The sequence below is a fragment of the Halictus rubicundus genome, chromosome 12 (genome assembly GCF_050948215.1).
Source record: "Halictus rubicundus isolate RS-2024b chromosome 12, iyHalRubi1_principal, whole genome shotgun sequence".
In the NCBI taxonomy this organism is placed as follows: domain Eukaryota; kingdom Metazoa; phylum Arthropoda; class Insecta; order Hymenoptera; family Halictidae; genus Halictus; species Halictus rubicundus.
This window is the reverse complement of record NC_135160.1, coordinates 6,547,215-6,574,441: the sequence shown is the minus strand read 5'-3', so window position 1 is coordinate 6,574,441 and position 27,227 is coordinate 6,547,215. Positions and strand designations below refer to the sequence as shown.

The window sequence follows — 27,227 nt, the reverse complement described above, 5'->3', positions numbered from 1 at the left end:
CAAACAGTAATGATCGCAAATGTATCGTACGTGAGAACTTTTTTCGAATATCTTGAAAACTACAAATTCTGCGACCTTCGTTCATGCTCAAGGGGTGAAAACAATCTTCAAAGTTTAGGCGTGAGAACCACGTTTAGTCGAAGAATATCCTGGCGACTATCAGAGCTAGAGGGATGATTTAACACTTTGACTGCCAAACTAGATACCTGAAAAATTCCATAAAATCAAAGTAAGTTATTTCCAGCTTTCTTGCATTTTACAGATTCTAATTAAATTTGGTACAATGAATATATTAACGTAAAAATTCATTTGAAAACCAGGACAAATAATTCCGTCACCCACATGTGGGTGACATGGCGGTCAACGTGTTAAATGGCGAAGTTGTGTATTTTTTTTTCATGAGGTAGAGATCATGTGCACACATTTCTTTCAACGGGCATCGTCCATGCTGAAGTAGCATGGTAGTAGCAAGTAGGAGAACACTCGCAGAGTTACGCTCCCTTTATCCGTGGCTTTTACGAGCCAGGATGACAAAGGCACAAGTCGCAAAGTGCAAAAGTCAGTGGACCGTCGTTCCTTGTTAAAGGTCCGATAGGAGATGCGTGTGGCGCGGCCAAAGACGAGGTATACGACGTCTGTCGCGCATGTGGGTGTCCTATGGTGTCCGGCGCGACGTGCGCCGGTGGGCATCACGTAATCGCATTGGAGAGATCGTAACGAGTGCCGCGGCGTCAGGTTAGGTGTGCAAGGCACTCGAACGTGTCAATCCGTTCAGCCCGGGGTGCCGCGTTCGCGTTCCCTTCCCCTCTTCTTTTTCGCGCAAATAAAGCTAAGCCGGACAAAGGGAGGAAGCGTAGCAGGGAAACGCGTAGGAAATAGAGTCGTAGCCGTGGCGCTAAATCAGGATAATGGTGCCCCATGGGAAGCTGCGCGTCGCACTATCGCGAGTTGTTACGTCCTGACACAATGCTTTTGCACCGGGAGACCCGGTGAGGGGTTCAGAGGGAGGGAGGAACGGACGGACGAACAGACAGACAGACGGGGCTCTCTGCAACGGACGTTAGCCCGCGTTTCCCACACCCCTTTCGCGCTCTCGTCCTCCTTCACGCTTCCGTTCGTGCCGCCCTCTTTTTCGCCTTCTTTTTGGCTCCTCGACCCCCCTCCATTCACCCTTTCGCCCCTCGTTTCCAGCTACCGGGGATCAAAACACGTAGCAATAATTACCGGGAGGCTCAAAGTTGCGTAAACACGCGGGCGCACCCCACTAAATTTCCACTCTCAGACGTAATTTCTGCGCTCCACCGACAGGTTCGCTCGTTCCGCAGGCCATCCTACCCGCCGATCCTGTCGATTCGCTCCCTTTCCGGCTCCCTCGACACTTCACGTCCCCCCCCACTACGTCACGCGGGCACACCCCGTAACAACGCAGCCCGAGACGATGGGGTCGGCAGATAATCCTGGCGCCAGCCAGTCCCAACCCCTACGCAGGGAACCCCATGAACCCACCCCGCACATCGTCAACCCCCTCTTGGAAACCGTGCCCCGACAAAATGCACAGGTAATACGGCCGGTAAGCGAGGCGCTTAGGGGTTGCACGCGTGGAACACGCTGCCGCGCACCCGTAGAATTTGCAAACAGGGTGCGACGTACCCCCGCGCGAACATAGCGAAGCAGGGTGGCGAAGCTGCCTAATACGAGACTCGTTACCCTAAAAAGATCGTAACGCCCGACACCGATTCTATCAAAATTGTTTCCTTATTTAAGGGATGCTAACATTCTGCCTGTTCGTTTTCCCCCCATTTCTCCCGCAAACTCGTAAAACTCCGTTGCCAGTATACCGAACAACGTACTCCGATCAGAGTGAACAAACGCGATCGATCCCCACGCAGATCGTCATTTCGCCATTCAGATCCCTGTATCAGATGCCCATAAACGGGTCGGGGTACGGTAAGAATTCCAATCAAACGCGCCCATCGCCATCCCCATCCCCGTTTCTGGACGAGCTCGCGGAAACTCGCAGCGGATTCCGCGTCCGGGTCGCGCCACGCGCGCCTGCTAGCCAATAAAATCGCGGCGTACGATCAATAAACACGGGGGGGGGGGTAGGGGGGTAGGTGAATTTCGCGGGGATGGATCGGGATAGGATCCGAAAACCGGAGCCCGGTGGTCCCGGTCGGCCGGAAACCGAAACGAAAATACACGGGACAGAGAGAGAGAGAGAGAAAGAGAGGGAGGGGGTTTGCGCGGGGGGAATTTATATTTGTCAAAGGATATAAAAGCTAAACATTAATTCGCCGCGGGGGGTGTGCTCCTCGGCCCACCCCTCCCGTCGTCGATAAATATCACGACCGCGGGAAATTAATACGCGACGCGGTAGTCGCTACTGTTTGAAACGAGTATTTGCGCGCACCAACTGAAACGGAGAGAGAAAGGGAGACACGGAGAGGGTAGTATAGGGGTGGGAAGAGTATGCCAGCCGGATTACGGAGTGCACTGGATGTGGATTACGGGGGTTGCTCGTTAAATAGCCTGCAACCGTAGCCGGAGCCTCGGCCACGAATAAAGACACGACATTACCGTTCGGCTCCTTATTATCCTCGGTCGGTGTGCGCCCGTGCAACCCACTCATCCGTGCACACGCACACACAGGGAGAAGAGGTAGCTAGGGCTCGCGGCGGTTATTATTAGGGATTCGAGGTATTAAGCGTACTCCGGGGGTATCGATCTTCTTATTCGGCCACCCTGCGTCATACTTAAATACAATCTTTCGGGAACGGTGTAATCCTCTTAGCGAAGTACTCGCTGCCTCTCCGCGCCTGCCACTATGCGGACGCTGATAGCGTGTGCCATTGTTTCTTATCTCGGCCGATTACGCCTATGTGTACATTACCAAAAATCAGGGGCCCGAAGACGGAGGCCGGAGACGCGGGCTGTACACGCCGGTAACGAGATATTTTGGGAGCCGAGTAATCCTCTTAGCGAGGCAGTCGCCATTAGCGGCGTGTTGCTAGGGTTAATTTTTCTTCCGACCGCATAGTTCAGCCTGCGCACCCTTCGACGTGATCCCAGCTACGAATTATGGCTCTGCTCATACCGCGTAGACGTCAACGTGTCACGCGCTACAATGTTGACTATTATGTTTGGTTTTACTCGTTTTATTCATACAGTGACTTGCACTGAGCAGGTACGCCTGATGTACAAATGATTAATAGACATACATGACATACTTGTTTTTATACACTTATGGCATACCTTTGAAAAATGTACGAAAATATGTCGCAAAAACAATCTTCCGGACCAATCAATCTGGATCAATTTCTTTATAGGTTTCGTGAAATGAAGTTCTCTGGATTTAATCTAGCTATGAATTCGATCGAGTATATTTAAGAAAATCATTAATACCCATTCCTCGCAAGAGCGTTCCTCGTAATTTTCAGGTGGTCGCGCAGATCATCGAGATTCTTCGAAATGATTTTCTTGTGGATAGCATAGCCTCGATTACCAATTAATCCGCGGCGCTCCCCTCCCAACCCCCTCGCCCGGGGGCCGTCGATCGATCGGTTAACGAAACCGATTTAATCAGCGCCCCGAACACGACTGACCAGTCCTATTAATTAGCGGAATAATCGGATCACAGGGAATTACGTGTTAACCGTACTCCTGCCAGCGTGTATTACTTTCGGTAATAGGCTCCATTACCGTCTGTGGAACTGATCCGTTACTAATGTCAGCAAGTCCGGCCCTCCCCCACCCTCGAATGTCGTTCCAACAACGGAACACCAGAGATCCGCGGCCCGACAACCACCGGGAAATTAATTCACTGATAAGTCGCGTGTGACGCGATCGAATTAATTCGTGGCGCTCGTACTACGACCGAGGATTAATTACCGCGGCAACCTCTTTCCGTTCCGAGATCCATTTCGCACCGGTAAATATTTCCTTGAACCTCCCTGATAGTTCTCGATCGATGTTCGTTTCCGTAATGAACTATTTCCATTCGCGATTACACAAAAAACCCCGAAAAATTTCAACTTGTTGCCTATGTAAATCATTTGCTTCCAAGCAACTAAAATAAAATTACTAGACTTTACATTCCCTGGTAAACAGTGTTTCAGTAATTCTGTCGTAGTCAATGTACACTTTTACGTTATAAATACGCGCCGAGCCATCCGGCCGAATGAACAAAGAAATAAAACACGGTACTGTAAAACTGTCGCGCGGAAACAATAAATAAATAAATAAATAGTAGGTCCAGCAGGAACAAAGCGGTACCCGCATTCGCGGGCCAAGGGTTCGCCCTTAACAGCAGGGGTCGGTCGCGCGGCCGCAGTTACTCTTTGCACAGTCAAATTTTGTTTTCGGAGCAAAGCGTGTGTAAACGCAAACAGCGCGGCACGGAATTTGATTTGTAATGAGTACGGACCCCGTACCCCCGTGCACGAGGGGATGGTTGATAATATTCGACGGGCTGGTTTTCCAAGCAGGCTGACCGAATCAGTCGAGAGTGAACGTCGCGCCGCCACTCTGATTAAAGTCAAGCTGCTCGAGACTCCAGCGACTCTTCCCGACGTGGAAACTTTTCCGTGATGAGTTCAAAGGTTCCCGGGCCGGCTTTGCTGCGCAGGATCTCATGCGAACGGGGAAAGGGGAAAAGGGAACTTACCGTAGAACCAACAGTGTTTCTCGCCGAATCGTGGCCGGAGGAACGTGTACTGCGGCTGGGGCGGAAGATGATCCAGAAGAGCAGCCACCCCGGCGACCAAGAGCGGCCCACCCCAAGCGTAGATGGTGTACACTCGCAGTCTGAGGGCCTCTTGGCCTTTCTCCAAACTGGCTGGTCTCAGATCCCTGCAACGAAAAAGGGAAACGACCGGTCAGACAGGAAAAACACGAGAACGAGAGAGAAAGAGAAAACACGAGACACGCGCGGAAGCCACGAAACACGAGACCGTTCGGTGCACTTAAACGCCGCCCTGGAATGCGAACAATAAAACACCCCCGCCCGGTGATCCCGTAGTCGAGTTTCTATGGGAAACGCCATTAGAACCGACGGGGAATAAAAGTTCCACCGTGGTTCGTTCCATCGGGGAACCACGCTACTTCGAGGATCGATGCCAGGCCGTTTTGCGTAATCAGGAGCCAGGGAACCGACGCTTTTCGTTTCAATTAACCCCCCGCGAACGCAATTAGCGATGCCCGGACGTTCCGTGAGTTATACGAGCCTCGTTTAGAACGTAGAAAACGATTACAGGTTGCGCGTTCTAGTTGGATCACTGTTTCCACGGAAATACGTGCGCGAATTGAGTTTAGCTGCGAATGATGCTTCTCGGAAATGTTGTCATTTAATTCTTATGAAGATGGTACATTTTTTAACCCTCGAACGGTACCCTGGGGTCTTCCGAGACCCTGGTATAATTTTCCGCACACTCTTGTTCTCTGGTGTATGGCAAGAAAATTTAATATATATAGTTTGTTTAGATTCCTTCGAACGCTTGGATATTGAAGCCCTAAAATATATTCCTCGAAGTACCTCTGTCAATAGCCATTATATAGAAAATTTAATATGTATATAATAATGTAATAATGTGTATATGTACAATGTGTATATTTGTATATAGTTTCTTTAGATTCTTCTGTATGCTTGGACATTGTAGCCCTAAAATATATTCTTCGAAGTACGTCTGTCGATATTTACGTAATTTTTACGTGGATTTGACTTTAATTTTCGTTTATAATATTCTGTGCATTCACATAAATTTTTCGTACAATTTTAACGGATTTTTAGTGTATTCCTGCACTGCGATAGTGGTACAAAGACGAATAGAAAATTTGGTTGTACTTTTCGTCGCCTCTTAGTACCTATAAAATAATTGATTTCAGAAAATGTTAAAACATTAGTAGTTTCTGCTGCTGCAGACGAGAATCCCCCCTTGAAGCCAAAAGACCTGTCCAATAGATTCGTGGATCGCACAGAAAACTAGTGAAACCCACGGCAACAACGGACGCTAAACGCACTCCGAAGAATTCAGTGCATTTTCCCGGAGTTTTCCCAGTTTCCCTGCGGTCCAGAGCGTTCGCGGAAATCGTGGAGGAAAACGTCGGCAATTAACGCGGTTTCTCGAGCGCGAGGCGGGGCGAGGCGTGGCGAGGCAAGACTAGCAAAGGAAAAGGTGCAAAGCTATCGACGCCCTCGTGGAGCTCGTCCACGGTGTGACGAGCGAAACAATTACCTTGGACGCAATTAATGCATGCCGGGCATTCCACGGACACCGTCGAACACCGGGGAAGCCTTTTTCGAAAGGCCTGACCGAGCGGAACGCGTGCGCCCGCGCCGAGTTTCGCCGGAAAGTTTCGCGACTGTTTAGCATCGGCCAAACACGCCGGGACTCTCGGGAGCGTTATTATGCAATTCGAAGGGGTGGGGGGCACCGGGTCGTGTTTCAACTTCGAGAGGCGTCGTCGGCCGAAGCGACACAGCAACCGGTGCTCTATTTTCGTTCTACAGTGACAATCGGACGAACAATAACCGCGCGCGAGGCGCTTGTACTCCCGAGGAAGTTACACCGTTCGCCGTCCCTCACCGATGCAAATCGCGTTCGGCGAACGAACGAATTCGCAATAAGGAGAATCGCTGGCCGGCTTCCAGCCCCGAAAAATCGGGCTCCTCGGGATGATGGGACGCGATAAAAAATATGTCCGACCGGCGACACGCGGATCAGACGACGCTCCGGCGGAATGACGGTCGTTTGCGTGTCAAGCCGCGGCGCGCCGGCGAATCCGCCGGTAACGATCTAATTAACCGTGACGAGTAATAAACGCGAGGACACCGGGAAATCTGTGCGCCGAGGTTAATTGCCGCCGACGAGGACCACCGAATCCACATTTGCATCGCGTCGTCGTCGTCGTTGCGCTCGATTCTGAAAGTAAATCACCCATTTTCGCCTTTTTGCGACGACGTTAGGGGCGCATTTGCTCCCGTGGAAAAGGCTGACGGCTACCGAATAGTATTTAACCCTTTGTGGTCCGGAAAATATATTCTCCTTTATTTCATAACTTGCTGCTACGTCGTGCAACCCGATTACGTAACTCTGTCAGCAATACGTTAAATGCCGAGTCGGTTCTGCGCTGGAATTTCGAAAAATTCAATTTTTAATGTGACAATGCTGTTTATTGAACTTCTGGGCAATGTATTTATAAAATCTGGTTGATGTATTTATACACAACCGTGAATGACATTCCTGTTTAGAACAGTTCAGAATTTTGCAATTTTGCCAAGCTACTCGCCTACCGCGTAATTCTGGCGTTGTCAACTGATGCGCCGAGGACTAACAGAGTGCATAACTATTGCTGCAAGTGTCAATGTCGGATCAGACTCGATGCAGGAGGAGAAAATTGCGATCGGACACGAGGAGGCGCACCGAAGCGGTCAGAGGGCAAAGCCGCGGATAATAGGGTCAGTTCCGATCCGCTCGCGGATTTATCGTGCCGGGATTATTAACGAGACTTCGGATTCATTATATTTCGGCCCCGATCAGCAGACCAATGACTGCCGGAATCGTAAAGCTACGTCATTGTCTGGCTAGTTTAACGTCGCTATAACAACAGAGCGGAGGGGGCCGGCGCGGCGCGGCGGCTTTACTGCGCGCGGAGGGTTGCCCGCTCGTAAATCGCACCCTATCTGGAGCGACGTTACTGCGGATATGGCAAACGTCGACCGTGGCTGTTGTCAAAAAGTGAAAATTGTTGCGGGACCCGGGGAGCGGCCGCGGTATCGTCGGACAAAGCGGGAATCATAAAAAGAAACGTTCCGAGGGATGATTCAGCTAGTCTGAGATAAATTACAGCAGAACCTACGGGGGTTCCGTGAAAAGTACTTCAGCGTTCGGTTCAGTGTCTGCTTCACGGCAGAAAAGCTTTGAAATCCATTAGGAGTATTGCTACGAAGATTTAGATTTTCTTGATCAATTTTGTTGGTATGTTCAGACCCATCGCTAAACTGATATCTCGACCTTTGAACTCGGATGTTAACCTTTTGCACTCGGATGTTCTCTCTAAGGGGACATTATGAATCTAGAGTCGATGGCTCCGAGTGCAAATGGTTAATAATAGTGTCATTTAGTTTTTCGGACCAACTAGTTTAATTTCTTGGTACGTTTAGAGCCACCGCTAGCTTGACATCCTGATCCTTGCGGTGGTAAAGTGCACCTCGGTCGGCTATCTCGCAATTCCATTATTCCGGGTCGTTAATTGTAGCCTAATCTAGTCTGTGGACTATCCGGTTTAATTTTTTTATACGTTTCGAACCGTCACTGGATTGTTATTCGGATTCTTGCGGTGGTAAAGTGCTCCTCGGCCAGCTATTTCACCACTTGATTACTTCGGATCGTTAATTGTAGCGTAATCTAAATCTCGGTTTCCATGGTTCAATTTTTCGGTACGTTTCGAGCCGTTACTAGTTTGGCATCCTGGTCCTTGCGCTGGCAAAGTGGTCCTAGACCGGCTATCTCGAGACTCCATTATTCCGGGTCGTTAATTGTAGCGTAATCTAGTCTTTCGATTGCCTAGTTGAATTTTGTGGTACATTCTAACCCCTCGCTAATTTTATTCGGTTGACTAAGTACTGTTGCATTCTTATGTAGAAGGCCGTTTCTGACGTTTTTAAAACAGCACGTTATCCTTGAGATCTATCTATCTTCAAGTTTAATTTCAAGAAAAACCATAATTTTTTATCGAATTTGATATCTAATTTGATATCTAAAAATTTAATATCTACCAGGACATAGTAATTAAATCTCCAATTTAATTGTAACTAATCCCCGTTAAATGGCACAGAATACATCTCAAATTTTAAGAATTCCAAACCACTTGCACCCGAGTTCCACTGAAAATTGCAATACCACATCTAATCGTACACATTCCAATCCTCGTGCCAGGAAAGTGCTGTTCGTTCTGTTATCTGTCGACTCGATTCCCCCGTACAATTACCAGCAGCGTAATTACTTTTCCGAGCCCCCACCATCTTCTGGTTCACATTTTAGCCGGTTCGTACCCATCGCTACTCCGATATCGCGAATCGCCTCTAGCAGAGTACCTATCGTTAATAGCACCGCAATCTCGTTTCCTGCCGTTCTAGTTCACTTTTTTCGGCCAGTTCGAACCCCTCGCTAGCCCCAGCATCCTGAACCGTGGACTGGCAAAGTGCTCCTCAATCGGCTATCTCGCGACTCGATTACTCGGGACCGTTGATACCATAATCTCGCCGGGATCGTAACCGTATCTCAGCGCGGCCGAAGACACGGTGGAGCCGGAGTACGTCAACGCGGTGTGCGGCGCGGAGGTAAGCGGTCCGCGGGCCGGAATTGCGGCGTTCTTTGTCTAATTGCCGTGGCGATCATTTCCCTAATCACCGGCACGATTTACTCGGCTCGTAAAGCACCGGACCAAAGGGAACTGCCGAGAGCTCGCAGTATTTCCGGTATCGTTGTCGGTCCTGGGTACGTCTCCGTTCCAAAAAGGATGAGACGAGGGCGAGGTCTGGAGATATATTAATTCCTGGCGGCACGGTTCATTTCCGGGAGCGCTAATTAGTCGTCACCGCGGCCGAGCCGCGCGATTAGTCCTCGGCCAGGCCCGGAGGAAAGTTTCGCGGGCGGAATGGGGCGGAATAGGAGCGGATTCGGCGTCGGGACGCGCGGTTTCGCGTCTCGCTTCGATGTCGGCGCGGCGCCACAATAATTTTCCACCCTGTCCCCGCTTTCCCTCGCCGAAAATGGAGTCGGAGAGAGCGTACGGCGAGAGAGCGAGAGAGAAAGATCGTTGGCGAGCCGCTGCCAGGGATCACGGGGGAGCGCATTAAATATTACGGTCGTAGAAAATTAGGGAGCCGTTACCGTGGCCACCGGCGGGCGCGCGCGCGCGGACGCGCCTGCATCACGCGCTGCCGCTTCCTTTGTGCGGCATCTTTATTCGCGCGTCGCGAATATTTTTATGGGCCTCTGTTTCCCATTCGCTCCAGAAAACGTCGCCGATACGAGTGTATCGCTCGCCGACGGAGTACCGACGCAGCCAGGCAATTTGCGAACGACGATGTCTTCCGTGACAAAGAGGATTACGCCAAGCTTGTGCTCTGTCTCTTTTCCTTCCTGCTCTCGCGCAGGAAGCATAACCCATTGTCGGAGCACGGAAGAGATAAAGGTTATTTTTGTAATAATGGATTCCCCGTGAAGGGCTTTCCGGTCGACGACTACCACGCCGATGAAATAGAGATCGCACCAATGTGAGATCCCGTAGAAATTGAAGGCTTCTACAATACCATTACAATTCTAGTTAGTCCAGTTATGATTTTTCACGTTCGTGTCTTTCCCACGGCACGCGATCTTTCATCGTGTGCAAGGAATAAACGAAAGGAGCCGGTCGGTTTAATAACAACAAAGTACCCATCGAAACGGCGTCTTTTAATCGTACACCGTCGCGTGTTTGCCATGTCTGCGCAAATAAAGTAAGCGAGACGTTTACATCACCGTTCCCACCCGTTTGCCACGTTAATAACGGAGAATTCACTTGCGCCGGTAAACGATGGCAATAAATAAAAAAAAAAATTCACTGATACGGTAACGCAAACATTCGATACAATTGTGTACTCGGCCCCGCGGTTTACAAGGAATATTCGTTTTATGCGGTTTATTTTGCAGAGGGTTGAAAATCGCGAACGTGGAATCTGCCCGGGATAAAAGCGTGTATGCGCTACGGAAATATTTGTTTCGCGTGTTTGCACGGAAATAATAATAACGGAGGAAAACCAATTGAGAATTTCGTTCGCTGTCGCCGTCAGCGTCGCGCGTTACAGCGTTCCGCTTTTTAACTCGTTCGACAGCGGCCATCTTGGATACGAGAATCCTTATTGCACAGTAATCCAATATACCAATATTATATTAAATACGAACGCAGTTAAATGTTGTTTCGATCGTACTCTGCGTTCAGGTAATTGTTATATTAATACTTTGCCAATTGGATTGAGTCGGTGATAACATCTACTCGGGAAAGTAAATTATAAAATACAATATATTGGAAACAAGAAATAAAATGATAGTGCAGAGCCTGTAATCAGTAATCCTGTAATTACAGCAAGAATTGACAACGATATAACATATGTTACAACGTTTGAAAATGCTATGCAATGTTTACTCGATATATGTCCAAAACACGGGCCCAGCCGCGGACATATATCGGCCAGGGGATACTATTCTTTGGTCCACGCGACTTTACGCTTCTCGGCGTCCGAGGTCTCTCGAGATCCGTATGCCCCGCGGTAGTGGGGATAATTCCGCGACGTTTATCATCCAGGCGTTGGCGACATATATAGAGAAATCCACGGTAAATACATAAAATCTGCAGTATGTTTATAATTTGCATAACAGTATTAACACTGTGAAGTATTGAATATTAACGAACCTCGAAAGGGTTAAAAGACCTGCTGTCTCGATCGATCTGTTGCACAGGGGTGGAAACAAGGTGGAAACATTTGTCGCGAGCAGTTTCCGAGACAAAGGGCGATCGATTCGCGAGAAAGACAAGCCGGGGAAATATTGTATCATGAGGTTCGCGTCGTCGCCCCGTCCGTCGAGGATAAAAATGCGTAAATTACAGACCACCCCCGTTCTTCTGTCTGCCGGTCTTGTATCTTTCAAGCGCACGCGGCGAGCGTAACGCCACCGCCGACTGTCTCGCAGGCAGAAGGTAAGAGCCCTATATTTATCTGCCCGATATGGTAATTATACGGACGGCAATTAGTGGCAGTGCCAGTTAGAGGTACTGCTCTAGCAGACGGTATCGCGCCACGGCTCGCAGAGAATACGGAACGGGAAGGATAGGTCATTACGGGCCGGTCCGAGATGGACAGAGAAGATATTATGTATCTCGTCGGCGCGGTGCGGTGGCTCGCGTGCACGCGGAAGGAAGGAAAAAATCCCCGTTTCCACGATAAAACGTCCGGCACGCCGCTTTTGCTCGATCCCTTAATACGAGCTCTTAATGCGAACGGTGGCCAATTAAAGTAGAGGCATCAAAGCGGATCGCCGCAACACTGGAAACTCTGAAACATTCGAATCCGGTGAAAGCTGTCGCGTTTGAGAAATCCTTCGAGAGACTTTTCCTTGCACGTGACAACAAACAATCCCATTTTCCATCTCCGTGCGCAGCGGATACAGTGACTTCTCTATATATGTCGCCGCGGCCTGGGTGATAAACGTCGCGGAATTATCCCCACTACCGCGGGGTATACCTCGCGAGGAAATATAAACACGGCTCGGGTGTGTCTCCTTCAGGATACACGACGCTGGCAGAGACCCGTGTTGTTGACATATATCGAGAATTCACTGTAGTGACTGTAACAAAGTAATCAGTTACGCCCTTCCCGTTTCCAAGATGTACATACATGTTTTTCTCGTAACACGCTGATTAACCGACGTCAATTTCACGACAGAGTTTCTTCCGCTTTCGGGATGTTACACGGCTGTTATTACCAATTAACGAGCGCGTATCCGTTCGCGCATAAATTCGCGTCGCCGAAGATACGAGCAAACCAACCGGCTACGCCGCGCCGGCGAGTGATCCTCGGGCTCGAAATAAATCATCGCGCTCCGCGGGAAAGTTCGGAGCGGTCTCGAGCGTAAACGGAGTTGGAAAGGCCGGCTACTTTGTTATCCACTTGATTATTATCTAATGAACTGCAATCTAGAAGATTATTAACGCTCCGCGAACGGTGAAGTCCTTTTTGGTCGTCGGAAAGTCGGGACTCTCGCAACTAGTTAACATTAAGGTCTGTCATAAATCTTTTCGTGTTGAATTTGTCTTGTTCTGAAGGCTGAATCTTACCGATTCATTAACATTCTCGTTATCTCAGGCATGTTACTTTCTGGTCATAAATTTACATAAACTAACGCGCTCTTGCGTTCTTTCTACAACGTGTGAGCGGCAGAGGCGAATTTTAACGATCCGAGCAAAGAATCTCGTCATCCGAAAACTGTGACTACGCAATAGCGTTTCGTCGCGTTATCGGGCTCTCGAGTTTGTCGAGATTCCCAAAGAATTTTTCGGGAATTCCGATATATTCCGAAATCTTCGAGAACTCGTCCCGGTCGTCGGGAATCCAAAAGCCGGGAGTTTGTTCGTCATCGGAGGATCATAAAACATCTGATTGCCGTCGATTAATCTGTTCTCCCGATGGCAAGGTCTGGCGCGTAGACTAATTGCGTGATCGATTATGTTGTAAAGCGGCGCGGCTCTCTGTGGAACTGGTCTCCCTGGCGGACACCTAATCGGACGAGTTAAGACGTTAACGATAGACTTTGCGATCTTGTTGCTAATTGACCGCAATAAGCGCATTCTTTGGTGGCGGGGAGTCGGTTTCTTCGCCGAGGATTTATCGGGGCCGCAGATAAATGGACACGCCGCCGCCGCCGCCGCGCCGGTACACGATCGATAAGGGAGCAATGGGACGGATAACCGGAGGATCCAGCTCCGGGTAAACGGGCAAATAGAACCGCGTGGCCGGACAGATAAATCGCGTGCGGGGGCGCGGGCGCGGAACCGCCGTCGCGCGGTTCCGAAGCGAGAAATCCTCGCGGCTCTTGCGCCGCTGGAAGTTCGCTCGCACTTAACCGGCTCTCCGGAAACTTTTCAATAAAGCGCGCGGGCCTCTCGCTTTCCATACGTTCCCGGAAAGGGCAAAGTTTCGGGCCACTATCGTTCCTACGCAACATTTGCCGGATTCCCCGCGCGACGCCCCTTCGAACGTCGCGGATTATCATTCCTGATCTTCTTTCCCGGTGGGAAGTTTCTTCGCGCGACGCGACGCCACGCCTCGGGAACACCGCGAGAGACGTGAAATTAATTCGTCCGCGAGACTGGATTTTCATTTCCGCCTCCCGCTCGGAAAGTTATCTTCGTTTCGTTTTCTTTTTTTCGAGATTAATCTTCCGCTGGTCGTGACGGCCGAAACGGGAGATGGAAGTTTTCCTTTAAAAATCATTGTAATTCCCGTTTAATTGGAATCGCGAAGATGCTCCGCTGTCTTGTTGCTTGCGAAATTCGTCCTTACGATTCATTCAGAACCACTTGACTACTATTTATTCGGTGATTAGGCGTGTGGTTCGTTTGAATTCTTCTCGCGTTTGCGTTTGCTCTTCAGGACATTTTCTGCCGTGTCTAGTGTATTTGAAGATCGCGCAGCTAGAACGTTAGATTGGATGTCTGTATACCCCTGCAAATATTTGTCTTTGTTGAGCAGTCGTTTTCTGTTTAGCAAAAGCGACTTGTTCGTTAGGAGTTCAACAAGTGGCTTCTTAATCTTGTTGTGCACAGTTGTACGAATTTACACTCGGTTAATGTCTCTGCCGTTTGAAATGTTACCCACGCAATTCTACTTGCAACTCATGTGAAATGGCGTTAAATGGGCGGCGACCTTTAAATTGCAGTCGCTTTACATGTTTCACGGAACACGTGACGATAGTTCGAGCAGTTCGAACGAAACAGTCTATTTACCTAGTCTAAAAAAAGGATCCGATCGCTCAACAATCGATCGCTTCACATGGATCGAAAAAGGCCAACTCTTTGGCGGTCTGCTCGGCGGCTGGAGGTCCCGCTCGAAGAAGAAGCAGACCGACTGAAGGACACTGCGCGGCGGTTAGCATCGAGCCGAGAGGGGAGGAGCGGTGGAAAGAGCGGCTAACGAACGGACGTTAATTAGCCGCAATAACCAGCGACGATCGCGACAATTACAGGGCTGCCGGTCTCGCCGCGTCTTCTTGCTTCTGAGACGGAGGATATAAACTCGACGGATCGGCCCGGTGGTCTCTCGCGAGCGGAATTACAGGGGGCCAGCCGCGCTCGCCGGTCGCTCGGTTTCCGCATAATCAATATCGCGCTTCCGGAATTAGACGTCGATTACGACCGGAGAAGATAACGACCGGCGGAAGAGAAGAGGGTCTGTCGTTTTCGCGTTTCGAAAGCGTCGCCACCCATTCGGTATTCCTCTCCCTTCACCGATCCACCCCCACGCGCGCTCTGTCACGTCCGTTTTCACCCCTTCAGCGTGTTCAGCCCGGCTTAACACACCCCCGCCGGAGTAATTCAAGACGAACGAGCGAAGAGTTTCCACGGGCGAAGGGCAATGACGCCTGGCTCGCGCAGAATTTTCAATATTCCGGAGTAACGTCACCGAAGCGATTACGGCAATTAGAGCGGAAGGGTTCTCTCCGCTTCACTCCGCACCGCTCCGCAGTGCGGGGACGCGGGAAAAGCCCCCGTGAAATAATTCATGCGGCACACGTGGCCCTCTCGCACGGCATTCTTGGGAAGTTTCCGACTGAAGGGGGCGGACAATAGACAAACCGCCTGACGGAGAACTTTTTCACCGAGCCTCGTTTCGACGACTCTGCACGCTCTCACTTTTATTCCACCTCACTCTCTCTCTCTCTCTCTCTCTCTCTCTCTCTCTCTCTCTCTTTCTCCCTTTCTCTCGCTTTCTCTCTTCGAGCCAGACCAGCTGGAAATTCTTGGTGTCTTCCCCATTTTGCGGAACGATCTCGCTGGATGGTTGAATGCGTCGGAAGAGCACCTTTCTGGGTTAAGCTCGGCCGTGCTTTGGACCCGGACCGAGACGGATTACGTCTGCTGATGGTTTCTGCAGGGATTAGACCTAGGTCTGCGACTATCAACACTTTACGTGCCTGCGGTTACTTAGGGCATAAACGACGACACAGCCTCCTCAGAGAGGCGCGTGCAGTTTTCCGCTTCTTATTCGCTGGTGGCAATGTGAATCGACGATTTTGACAAAATGACAGTTCTTGAAATGTTTCTATTAGTTTTTCTACTCTACTCGATTCTAATAGCTGGACGATCCAGGACGAACAACAAGAGGCACGACAGATATAATATAAAGTAGGATTTTTTGAGATGTTAATTCGAGGAGACGAGTTTCAGCGACGTCACTATCATGTTGGAATTGATCACAACATTTGCTCTAGTCCCAGTTTTCACTGTAAAGAATCACCCCATAAAGGGACTGATTAATTTGTTGAACGGGAACAGCGATTACGAGATTGCATATGCAAACACGCGTATAACGTAAGAAAGTTTTCAAGAAAACGCGAAATCCAAGATTTGTAAGAGTACAACACGGTCTCGTTTTGTTCGCAATTTACGCAAAGCATCGGCCAGGGAAAGAGAATTTCATTTAATCACGGTTTCTTTCTGAATATGTAAATTTGCATACATTTCCGGTTCACTTATCGGTGTTTAATCTGCAAAGTAAATGTAGACCTAAAATGAACGTGGAATTCCATGTTCTTTTATGGAATTATTAAAATATAAGCGAGCTCCCGGTAAGGGTAGTTGCGAGATGAATTACGAGGCAAGAGATTAAAAAGAAAATTGTTGAACTTTAGATAGAGTAATTAAAATCGACTATTGTACTGACAGCGTACTAAATTTGATCAGTATCTCCAATGTACATACAAAAGCGTAGACAGAATAATCATGATTCTGCGGTTCTTTATGAACGTCACTTTATTAAGAGTTGCTTTAAACTCAGAGTACCATACTACCGAACTAGTAGTGTCACACAGTGTATTAAAATTTAAGTATACCGGAGTCATTTTAGTTTTCAACGTTTGGATCTACTCGGGCAGGTCTGCAATTTACAAGTCGCTATGTCGCAAATATCAACGTTCCAGTTAGTTTTACAGTGAATTCTCGATATATGTCAACAGCATGGGTCTTGCCAGCGTCCTGTATCGTAAAGGAGACATACCCGAGCCGTGTTATGTTTACACTCCTCTGCGTCCGAGGCCTCACGAGCTTCGGGGTATACCCCGCGGTAGTGTGGATAATTCCGCGACGTTTATCATCCAGGCCTTGGCGACATATACAGAGAAATCACTGTATTAGCTCACTGAACTGATTTCGACGTCCGCTGGCTAATGGACATCCATACAGGGTGGATTAAAAATCACTAGCCATTATGAATGAACGGTAGAAAGGGGCTGCTTCAGCACACACCTAACAGTAGCTAAAAGGTTAACAGGCCTCGCAACAGAACTCGCAGGTATCGCGTGAAGTCGGAGTCGGTTCCGCGGGCCGGTTAGGGGTAGAAAATTGAAAGTGTCAGAATCCTGTCGCGGTCACGATAAGTTCGTCAAGCGGAGCGTATCAGGCTTGCGCACCTATCGCCAGGTTATCGGGTGATCAAGGGAGAGAAGAGGTGATCGCGGGGGTTCACGCGACGTTATCGTAGGTCTCGCGTGCAACACGAACGCGTTCGGTCGGCTCCTTTCCCCGGAGAAAAAGCGGCCGCGATCCGTCGCCTCGATCCCCGCAACGCCGCTCCACGGAATTGCCGCGATCCAGCGACAAGAAGGAGGCGTGCCTGGATCTCGATCACCGAGCGCCGCGAACTTTCATTAACCGTGAACCCGACGGAATGCTCGAAGACCCCGAGCCGCGAGCTGTTAATATTTCGCTCGTGAAATTCTACGCCGTTGCGTGGGCGGAGCTTGGTTGAAAAATCATTTTTTTCTTGTGGATTCAAGAGCGACTTCCGAATGCGATTTGAGTAATTGTTTGGTATCACATGGTTGGTTGGAAGTGTTTGATTGAAGAAGTATATTAGGACAGTTGATAGTCATCTTCTAGCCAGCAGAAAATATTTCAATAATTTTTCTGATTCCTTCACCTGATTTTTATAAGGTTGCTTGTGAGAATAGGATTCTGCGTAAATAATCCCCAAATCTAAAAGAATTTTTCCCGGCAACCTTCGTGCCTGAAAATTTTGTTATAATTATCACACGACGGTAAGCAATGCACAAAGAGGCAATACGTCGCATAGTTTGTAACCTCGACGATCTGAAACAGTTGTTCCATGGCGGAATGACGTTCCCGAAACTAGAAACACAGTGTATCCATCATTCCCCGTGTCCTTCCCGCAAACGGACTGACGTGAATGAAGCGAGGGAAGTGAAATCTGCAAACGTTGAAGAGCGATCTACGAGAAGCCCAGAGCGGTGACACCTTTCACTCGCGAGCTATGATCGATGGTCCGTATCCTGTCGCGGCTGTCCGTCCCGAAGGCGGTCCGGGAGCTGCAACAGTGCACCGGCATGGTGCACGCGCGTCCTTGACGTAACTGGTTCGAGGAATGCCGTTGCATAATCGGCGAGAAACCGCGGCGTGTTGCGGCCAGAAAGATCGGCTGCGATCCTGCTGTTTCGCCTGCAACACCCGGTAGCCTTGAAGCTGATCATCGGAACATCGGACAGCTATTCGGTACACGACCGGCGGAAGCTGATCATGTCAGCACCGACAAGAATCTACCCGCAATTAACAGTCTTGTTGTACTTAATGCAAGGATGCTGTGCGAACGTCTTCCGATGTTCGTCCAGGTTAATTGCAAGGAATCAATTATCCTTACCGAGGCACGACTGTTCGGATAACAGAACAGACTTAAATTAAGTCTTCATCGAGTTAGATTGAACCGCTCCGAGAATTTTTCTTTGAGAATACGGGCATCATCGGTTCGGATGATCGAGGTTCTACTAAATCGTGGATCGACGGGGAACTGTGTTCCGAATCGTGTCTTGTTTGGACACATTTTAATTAGGAAAATGTTACGAGTATATTCGTTGAAGTTTTTCGTAAAGAAATGATAGAAAACAAACAAGATTTTGCTATTAATATTGTCTCACCGATGTATCTAACCCTACCATACCTTTCAGGCTACACGTCTCTTAAAGATTTATACGTCGCGGTAGTGGAGATAAAGTTGCAAGTATCGTGCGTATCTCTGTCACGTATATCGAGGCATTACTGTAGTGTACGAATATTTCTCGACGTACATCCGGGACCTATGCTCTAGGGTGTCCTGTAACGTGATACTTAGGGATAATTCACGACACCCTCGAGTGGTCCACACCACTCTCCCCTTCCAGGGTGTTGAAGTCCCTCGAATCGTTCCAAGGCCCGAGTTTTCTCGGGATCCCGAGATGAATTCGCCCATCGAGTAAGACGCCATTGAAGAAACAGAGAGGAAAGGCGCAATCTCGTCGGAGTTACGCGAAGAAGCCAGGGTCGGTGGGTAGGATGGAGCCGGACAAGTCGAGGGATCGTCGTGAGAAGCTGTCAGGTGTATATTGACGCGGATAACGGAACGACAACAGACCGGAGACAACGGGGACAAGGAATATGGTGCGCCGTACGTGTTACGGGCGGGCGGCGGGGCGCTCGCTAATGGAGGAAAAACAGAAGGGACCAGAAGGAAAACAAACAGGGAGGGTGTACCAGGGCCGAGGACAAGCTATCGCGGGGTCTATGCGAGGCCCTCGAGCGGTAACGAAGAGTGACTTCTTCTTCCGGCACGCTCCATCGGCGGTGACGAAACGTCGCGTCGCGTCGCGTCGCGTCGCGTCGCGCGTTCTACAGGAACAGAGGGTTGATATACAAAACACTGAGGCCCGCGACGATATCGATCCACTTAGAGGGTTCGGGAAGAGCCAGGGGTGAAACCGAAAAAAAAAGAACAAGAGGGCAGCGGATTTCTATGGGGTGTCTGCCGGGCGAGAAAACCGAAACGTCATCCCCCGACCACGGTGGCTGGTGAACTCGGAAAAAGTTGGAGGTTTCGTTGAACAGAAATGAATTCGTTTTTTAGCATTTCTATTCGAGATGGAAGCTCCTCTCTTGAATCTTTTCGGCGCTTCTTTCGTCTTATGTTTGCATATTTCATAGAGAATCTTCCCCAGTCATATTCTTCGATTATATTCTACACACGTTCGAGGACCATTTCTATTTAATTCCTGTTCTCTGTCATTGACGAAGAACATTTGAAACATTTTTATTTCTAATTTACTAGTGAATCATTTAATTTGGCAGCGGTGCCGTTAGGGGCATACAAAATAAGTTTGAAAGCGTTCAGAAACAACGCTGTAAATGGTCTTTGACAATGTCAACTGTGAAGACGGTCGACCAGGCGAGGGTTGAATCGCCTCGGAGAAGAACGGGCGAAAATCTATGCAGAAAAATTAGTGAATCGGGATCTGAATGCATTCCTCGAATGTGACCTCGACCTTCTGGATCCCCAGGAAGCGATCTATGAGGTGAACGATCTCCCAGCGACGCGCAGGACCGGTAGGAAACGTTTGGTAGGGATTCCAGACGATTATCGGAAAAATGGGCCACGTTCCACCCCTTTATTTTCCTCCCTCTCGCTCGGAGACCACGCGATAACACGCGCCGGCCATCCTGACGGTCCTTTCTGTTCGGCCGGGCCGCGGTAATGAAAATTGCACGAGCATCCGATAATTGTCGGATCGGGACTCCGCCCGGACCACCGACAGACATTTCAATTAATTCATTAACGAATCTCGCGCCGCGAATAAACTACACTCTGATTTAATTAATCCCGCGACGCGTTCCCGATATTTATCGCCGCGCCGTGTTGTTCGCCGCAGTTTTCAATAACAAGCGGCGTCATTGTAAATCACATTTCCGCGAGAGTCCGCAACAAGCGCGCGCGCGCGAAAGAAACGGCGCACGATGCGCGTCGATGCCAGGATAATTCACGAGGAAACTTAATATTATATCGAGCGCGGCCGTTTCGCGGTGCGGCGAACGGAGGAGATTAAATGACAGTGTTAATTAATTTCGACTTCGCTTTTGGAGCTGGTCCGACCGCTGGATCAGAGAATTTAATGATATTTTTTCCGTCCAATGAATTCGGCCATCCACCTCAAATTTAAAAAAATTTGTAACTGATATTATGATAGAATTTTCTATACGAAGAATAACTTCTATTTTAGAGATACGCTGACGATTTTATTTAATATTTCTTTTTTCAATTAAAATATTTCTTCAGTCTCTTTCTCTTTCAACTGTTCACCCTGTATAAAAATGTAACGTAATGTAATACCGAATAAAATATATTGTCGATATTCTTTAAAATTGATGCGGGATATTTTTTGAGATTTAGGTGGAGGATCGGAGGCACGTTCCACGGATTCAACGGAAACGCAAAGGCGAGGGGTTGGAATCGAAATAATAGATCCTGAAAGAGGATTTCCGGCGGTCTTTTAAGACGGAGTCGACGCCGCGATTAATGCCGGGACCGGCTCGAAGTAACGTAAACAGCAGATGTAGGGTGATCCGGACAAGGGCTCGGTGAAAGGGCCGGGTTGGTCGTCGCAGCCAGTCTGGCGAGGAGGCCGCGACCCAGCGTCGCTATTTAATTCCGTGGGGGTTGAAAAGCGAAAGAAGCGCGAACGCCACGTTCGTAGTCGGTTCAGAGGCCAGACGACACCCTTTCATTCTTTTTTCCACCCCCCATTCGGGGGCGGAGGGTTCTCGAGGCGATTCGAAGCGTCCGCCCTCGGCATTCTACTTTTTCATCCCCTTCGTCGCGAATCCTTTCCAGGTGTTAGCTGTTTAAACGTTGTCGCGCGTAAAAGGAACGCGCCTGAGGGAAAGGAAGGAAGGAAGGAAGGCAGAGAATGTAGGAAGGAAGAAAGGAAGGAAGGAAGGAAATGAATGGTGGGATGCACTGGAGGGTCCTGCTGATTGTTTGGCGGTTCCACGAGTGGTTATCTGCAAATGAAGGGCCACAAATGCGGAACAGTAGAGAAGTAGTCTGCGAAAGGGGGGTGGCCAAGAGAAATTGCGGGGATGCCGGAGAGTTTATGCTCGAAGAAAGGAGACAGAAGGGGCGGGTGGCCGCCAGGGGTTGAGGACAGGTCAAAAGGGTGGACTCGACGGTGGTGCGACGGAAACGGTAGTCGCCGTGGCGCGGCTGCGGCGGCGGCTGCTGGTAGTTTGTTCGCGTATAATTCGATCACCGCCGGGGAATTATTGTCCTAACAGACGTCTTCCGTGGGATTGGTCGTCTGGTTTCTGTTCCGTGCGACGTCGTCGCGTCGGCTCGCTAGATAAGGATCCGACGGGACAGGAAGCGAATGTTTCCTCGTTTTGATGGAATCCCGGAACGACGAAAAGAAATGGTCTATTTCAAAGGTCCCCGAGCCAATCGACCGAACGATTGTCCCGGAAAATTGACGGCGCATTTGCCACCGCACTATCTTCTGCATACTCCGGGATACCAAGTAGATAACAACTAATCAAAAACCGATGTAACGATCTTCCATTCCTACAGGAGCTATTAGAGGCACCCATAAGTAATCAATTATTTGCAAAGAATTTGTTTTGCCTTTAGTTCTGTACCGATATTTGAAGAGGAAACACGTATTCTTTTATAGTTTTCGGCAAAGCAGCCTGTGTTCAAAATATTCTAAAACGTATAATTCTTATACAACCTTGTAATAAAATGGTGGCGTCGTACCTTCCGATATTCATCATTGCATAATTTTTCATTTTCATGCGGGATTTAATGCAACGGTAACAACAAAGAAAATTTGCGATGTTTATGGAGATGTATTGAAGGTCAACAAGTGTCAACGTTGGTTCAGAAGGTCTGCTGCTGGTTATTATGATCTCTCTGATAGGCCTCGGACGACCAGTTGAATTTGATAATGACACCCTAAAATCTCTAGTGGAAGCTGATCCAAAATTAAGTATACAAGAATTATCGAGAAGCCTTGGGTCCACATGGTCAACTATACAAAGGCACCTACACGAAATGGGAAAGACTTATAGGCAAGGAATATGGGTACCGCATCAATGATCTGAGACCAACGAGAATATTCGTCGATCAATTTGCACTTCATTGCTATCCAGATTTCGTAGAGATCCATTTCTTAGCAGAATCGTCACCGGAGATGAAAAATGGATTCTTTATGATAACATAAAGCGTTCCAAGCAATGGCTTTCTGCAAATCAAACCGCAATATCAACCCCTAAACCCAGCTTATCACTTAGAAAGGTGTTACTGTGCGGTTGGTGACACTGTCGTGGCATAATTCACTTTGAGTTGTTGAAACCTGGAGAAACAGTTACAACGGCTGTATTCAGAACTATTGAAAAAGAGGGTATCATTAGTCCACAAAAAAGGAGTAATACTGCAAATTGACAATGCCCAATACAGTGAAACTCACTCAGGGAAAAATCAAATAATTGCAATGGGAAGCACCCCCCGTACTGACAAGATATTGCTCCCTCTGACTATCATCTTTTCAGATCTCTGGAGTATTATTTAAGAAATAAAACATTCACTTCTGTAGAAGATCTATAGAGAAATAAAACATTCACTTCTATAGAACCCTGGATTCCTATAAGAGGAGGATTCAAAAATTTACAGGAAAGATGGCAAACTGTCCTTAATAATGATGGAGATTATATAATAAATTAAGAAATAAAAACCTGAATTTACTAGAAAGTTTGTTTTAGATTTCAAAATAATTAATTACTTATGGGTCCCCCTAATATTTTTCCGATTTCAGAAACTGTGTCAATTATTAGTGAAGCGTATTAATAGTATAGAAGAGAACGATAGGCAGCTCCGACCGAGATGAAACAATAAATTCCGGATGCAGGTGAATAGAGGCGGCGGACCCGATCAGAAGATACGATCCTTAAAGCTGTCGCTCGCCGTGCGCCGGCTTGCAAATCGTTCGATTTTCGCAGGCGCGTCTGCATCGGGCTATAACAAATTTCCGGCGATGGGGGTTAACGTGGAACGCGCGAGGACAGTGATCCTGCTTCGAGATTGAACGGGGCGAAACGGTTAGCTACAAAAGTTCGGATCCCGGGGATCTAGACGCGAGCCGGCCAGATAAATGTCCGCGAGGCTGCGGGGATTTTTCACGATCGTTTATCCGGGGCCATCGCGCATTCGTTTCCGCGCGGTACATTTCTCACGCGAGCTGCGGCGTCGCGAAACAAAAGCCGGTCCCGTTCGGCGAAACTCCATACGTCACTGCGGTGCCGGGTCGCGATCCGGATCCGCTCAGTCTTCGGGATCGCGAAGACGATTCATCATCTCGATAACTCGGCGAATTTATCAGGGCAATCCTCGGGCTGGTCGCCGGTAATCGATCGTCGCCAAGTTTCGGGAGTAATTTGCGCGAGAGTGCGAGCCGGTCGGGAGCGTTCGATCGCGAAACGATCTCGAGGAAGATGCAGCTGGGCGGCTGTCCTCCCTATTCGTATTCAGGGTTGGTCGACGCGACGCAGACGCTCGGATTCGATCATCTTCTCGGCACGCGGAGCGGAAAATCGCGCGGCTCGACGCGACACGCGGGATGACTCGTCTCTGCCGGTTCCCGGGCAACTATGCGGCCGGGATCGATACTTGGAAAACTGTCGATCGAATTCTGGCCAGCCGGCGATGGCCCGAAACCGCAAATCCGCAAGACCGACTGCGCCCGAACCGGCGAAGGAAGCTCTTTGACGTTCGAACTGTGTACGGGAAGCGGCATTCAACGTCCTGGCCTCGCGCGCCGACACCATTTACCGGGGCCCCGGAGCCGATAGTGTCGATAAATGGCCATTAGCCCGCCATGCTCGCCCGCAAAACCGAAGTGCACGCGTGCCATTGATAGAACGGAAGCCGATTTTCAACGGCAGTTGAGCCCCGGACACGAAGTTTCGCGCCGCGCCGGAAAATCGGCGACGAACCGGTACACCCTCGTCCGGCCGAAACGACTTAATCGCACCTGTAATCGCGGCACCGCTCTCCGAAGACTCGCGCCAAGCGTCGCTACAATCGTCTGCAATCTACGCGATGATGAAAAGTCATTAGAAGAATTTTTCGGCGAAATAAAAATGTTCACTGCAGAAATGCTCTGCCTAGTTTTATTAGAACCGCGAAAAATCCACAATCTATTTGTGACCAACAAGCAAAGGTAAAAATCTTGGGAATCTTTGTGAAGTTGACGCAAAAAATCAATACGACGGAGAGATAAGTGATTAACATACAGATTAAGTACTGAAACGTATAAATAATTTAGAGGCAGATTAAGCGACAGAAACGAAGAACAGATGAGAGTAACTTTGAACATTTCATCCCCTCGTAAGAAGGGTGACTGAGACATCGAGATCCAGGTGACCGATTCGTGTAACAGCTTGATTCTTTAATTATATGAAAATTAAGCCGGGTCCAGTGAACTTCTGGGCGTCGTTACCATAAACGAGAAGAGCAGAGGAAAAGGTTAAAGCGAATCCATCCCGCCGGATGAAGTCTCCTGGAGCGCGTGCCAGCCCTGAGTTATATACTCTTTATAAAATTAAGGGAAAAAAAGCGCGGCCATAAAACGAACCACGCTTAACCCGGTCGTAAAACAAGCCCTGGCGATTCTCGAGAGGAAGCTTCTTCAGTCTCCCGCAAGATCCTTTCCTAATTAATACGTGCTCTCGTTGATGCGCCTCTGCCGCGCCGCGCCGCGCCGCGAGAAGCAGCGAGACGCGTTTTTGCCGGTGGCGTCATAGCCGGCACTCGAATCGATCAAAAAACCGTTTCGGATTACCGGCCGTGAGTGATCCCTTTCATCGATCCGTGGATTTAGCGGGCGCTCTGGATCGCCACGATCTTAGTCCGTTCACGCTCGATCTCGATACGCCGCGGTGAGCCAGAAAATTAACATATCCAATTACGAATTTATCGACTGGCAGGTGCGCATGATTGATTAATCGATAGACCGATTTTGTGCATTTACGGCGTTTAGTATTCTCGATAACTTTTTGGGCAACAAAACTTGCTAACCATGTTGTTAACCGCTGCCCCCGTGAAACAGTGACAATCCTTGAATAATAACTAGACTGCGAATCTTTATGCAAAATAAAACATCAATTGCAATCTACAGGAGCCAAGTAACAATTTATTTTGCTCATTGATCATTTCTACGTGTTAAAAATGGTATGTCGACATTGATAAACTCCTTTAATCTTTTTACTGTTTTAAATTACACCGACTCATTTTTATCATAAGCGCATAAAATCCGCAGTCTAACGATAACCAACTTCTTCGGGAACGAAACCGCACGCGAACCGTTGTTCTAAAAGACTGAGAGAAATAACTTTCAGCGAAATTTCTCAATTGGCCGCGAGGAAAGTTCTCGAACGAGGTGCAAAAGTTCCAGTGTCCGAGTTTATTGTTTCAATCGACGACCGCAGCGCCGTTCCACCTGTCCGCACTGATTCCGGTCACCTCGACGTCCTCGGTTTCCGGAAACGGTGCGAGCTAGGTTAGCCGGCAAGTTTTTTAATTTGTCGCCGGGAAAAGTTGACCGATGGCACGGTTCCGAGTTTAATTGTTTCAATCAACGAGCCCGCCGCTCGTTTCCCGACCGCCGCCGCCGCCGCCGCGGCGTTATTGCCGAAACGTTCGCGAGGCGGCAATCATCTCGATCCACTATCCGGTGGCGGCACTTTTACAGCCTTTATCTGTTTTATTGCACTCCGCTAGCGCGGTGCACTCCGGGACCACGACGACGACGGTTCATTCACGGACGAACCTCGGGGGAGTGCGCGCGACAGGTTAAAAGACCGACGTCAAGCTCAGGCACCGGACGTATTAGCCCACCTTTGGAAGGTGGCATTGTTTGAAAGGATCGTCCCCGACGAAACGTGGACCAATCCGGGAAAGAGGGGCGGAGGGGATAGGGGAATCGCAGAGTTACGAGCGAGCGTGAACGAGAAAGCCATCCGCGGAGAACGGTTTATGGCAGTCGCGAGGAACTCCGGGGGCTTTACGAGCGATAAAACCGGCACCCGCGCGGGAGGGGCCCCCGGTGCATCCCGCGGATTTCCAGCCGTTTTTGCGGTGCACCGTGCAGGACGCCTGCAACTGGAGCAGCCCCGGTTCCTTGCATGGGACGACCACGGAATAATAAAGTATCCGGAGGTACCCGAGGCTCTTTGAATTCGCACACGCCTCCCGGGAAACGGTCCGTCGCGCCCTTTTGTCGGGATCCTGCGAATTTCGGCTGGTGTAATGCTTTACTTAGCTTTACATCTGAATAAATTTCCACTAATTTTTCGCCCGCTTAGTCTACTCGGTTTTCCTAGATTCTGTTGCTCGAAAGAGGTGACCGTTCACCTGTAATTAGTGGGGCCAGCGGCTCGTAAGCAGTACGCCGGACCGGGGAAATTCAGGGGTATACAGTTACCCTCTCTCCGTGGTTATCGGATCAGTCACGTGACGTTGCATGACAGAGACTAATCACGCGACCGGGCGGTAGGGTGGGGATGCTCGCCGTCTGAATGGAGAACAGCCGTCGTAGAAGGGGTACGGT

General features: G+C 49.1%; 1 protein-coding gene across 1 annotated transcript in view; it reads right to left on the bottom strand.

The window, feature by feature from the left end:
- Positions 1-27,227, bottom strand: part of Mthl1 (adhesion G-protein coupled receptor methuselah-like 1) — a 207,409-nt gene that overhangs the window by 29,381 nt on the left and 150,801 nt on the right. Inside the window, exon 5 of the mRNA XM_076798678.1 lies at positions 4,664-4,848. Within this exon, the coding sequence (XP_076654793.1) occupies positions 4,664-4,848 (185 nt within the window). The remainder of the gene's footprint in view (positions 1-4,663; positions 4,849-27,227) is intronic.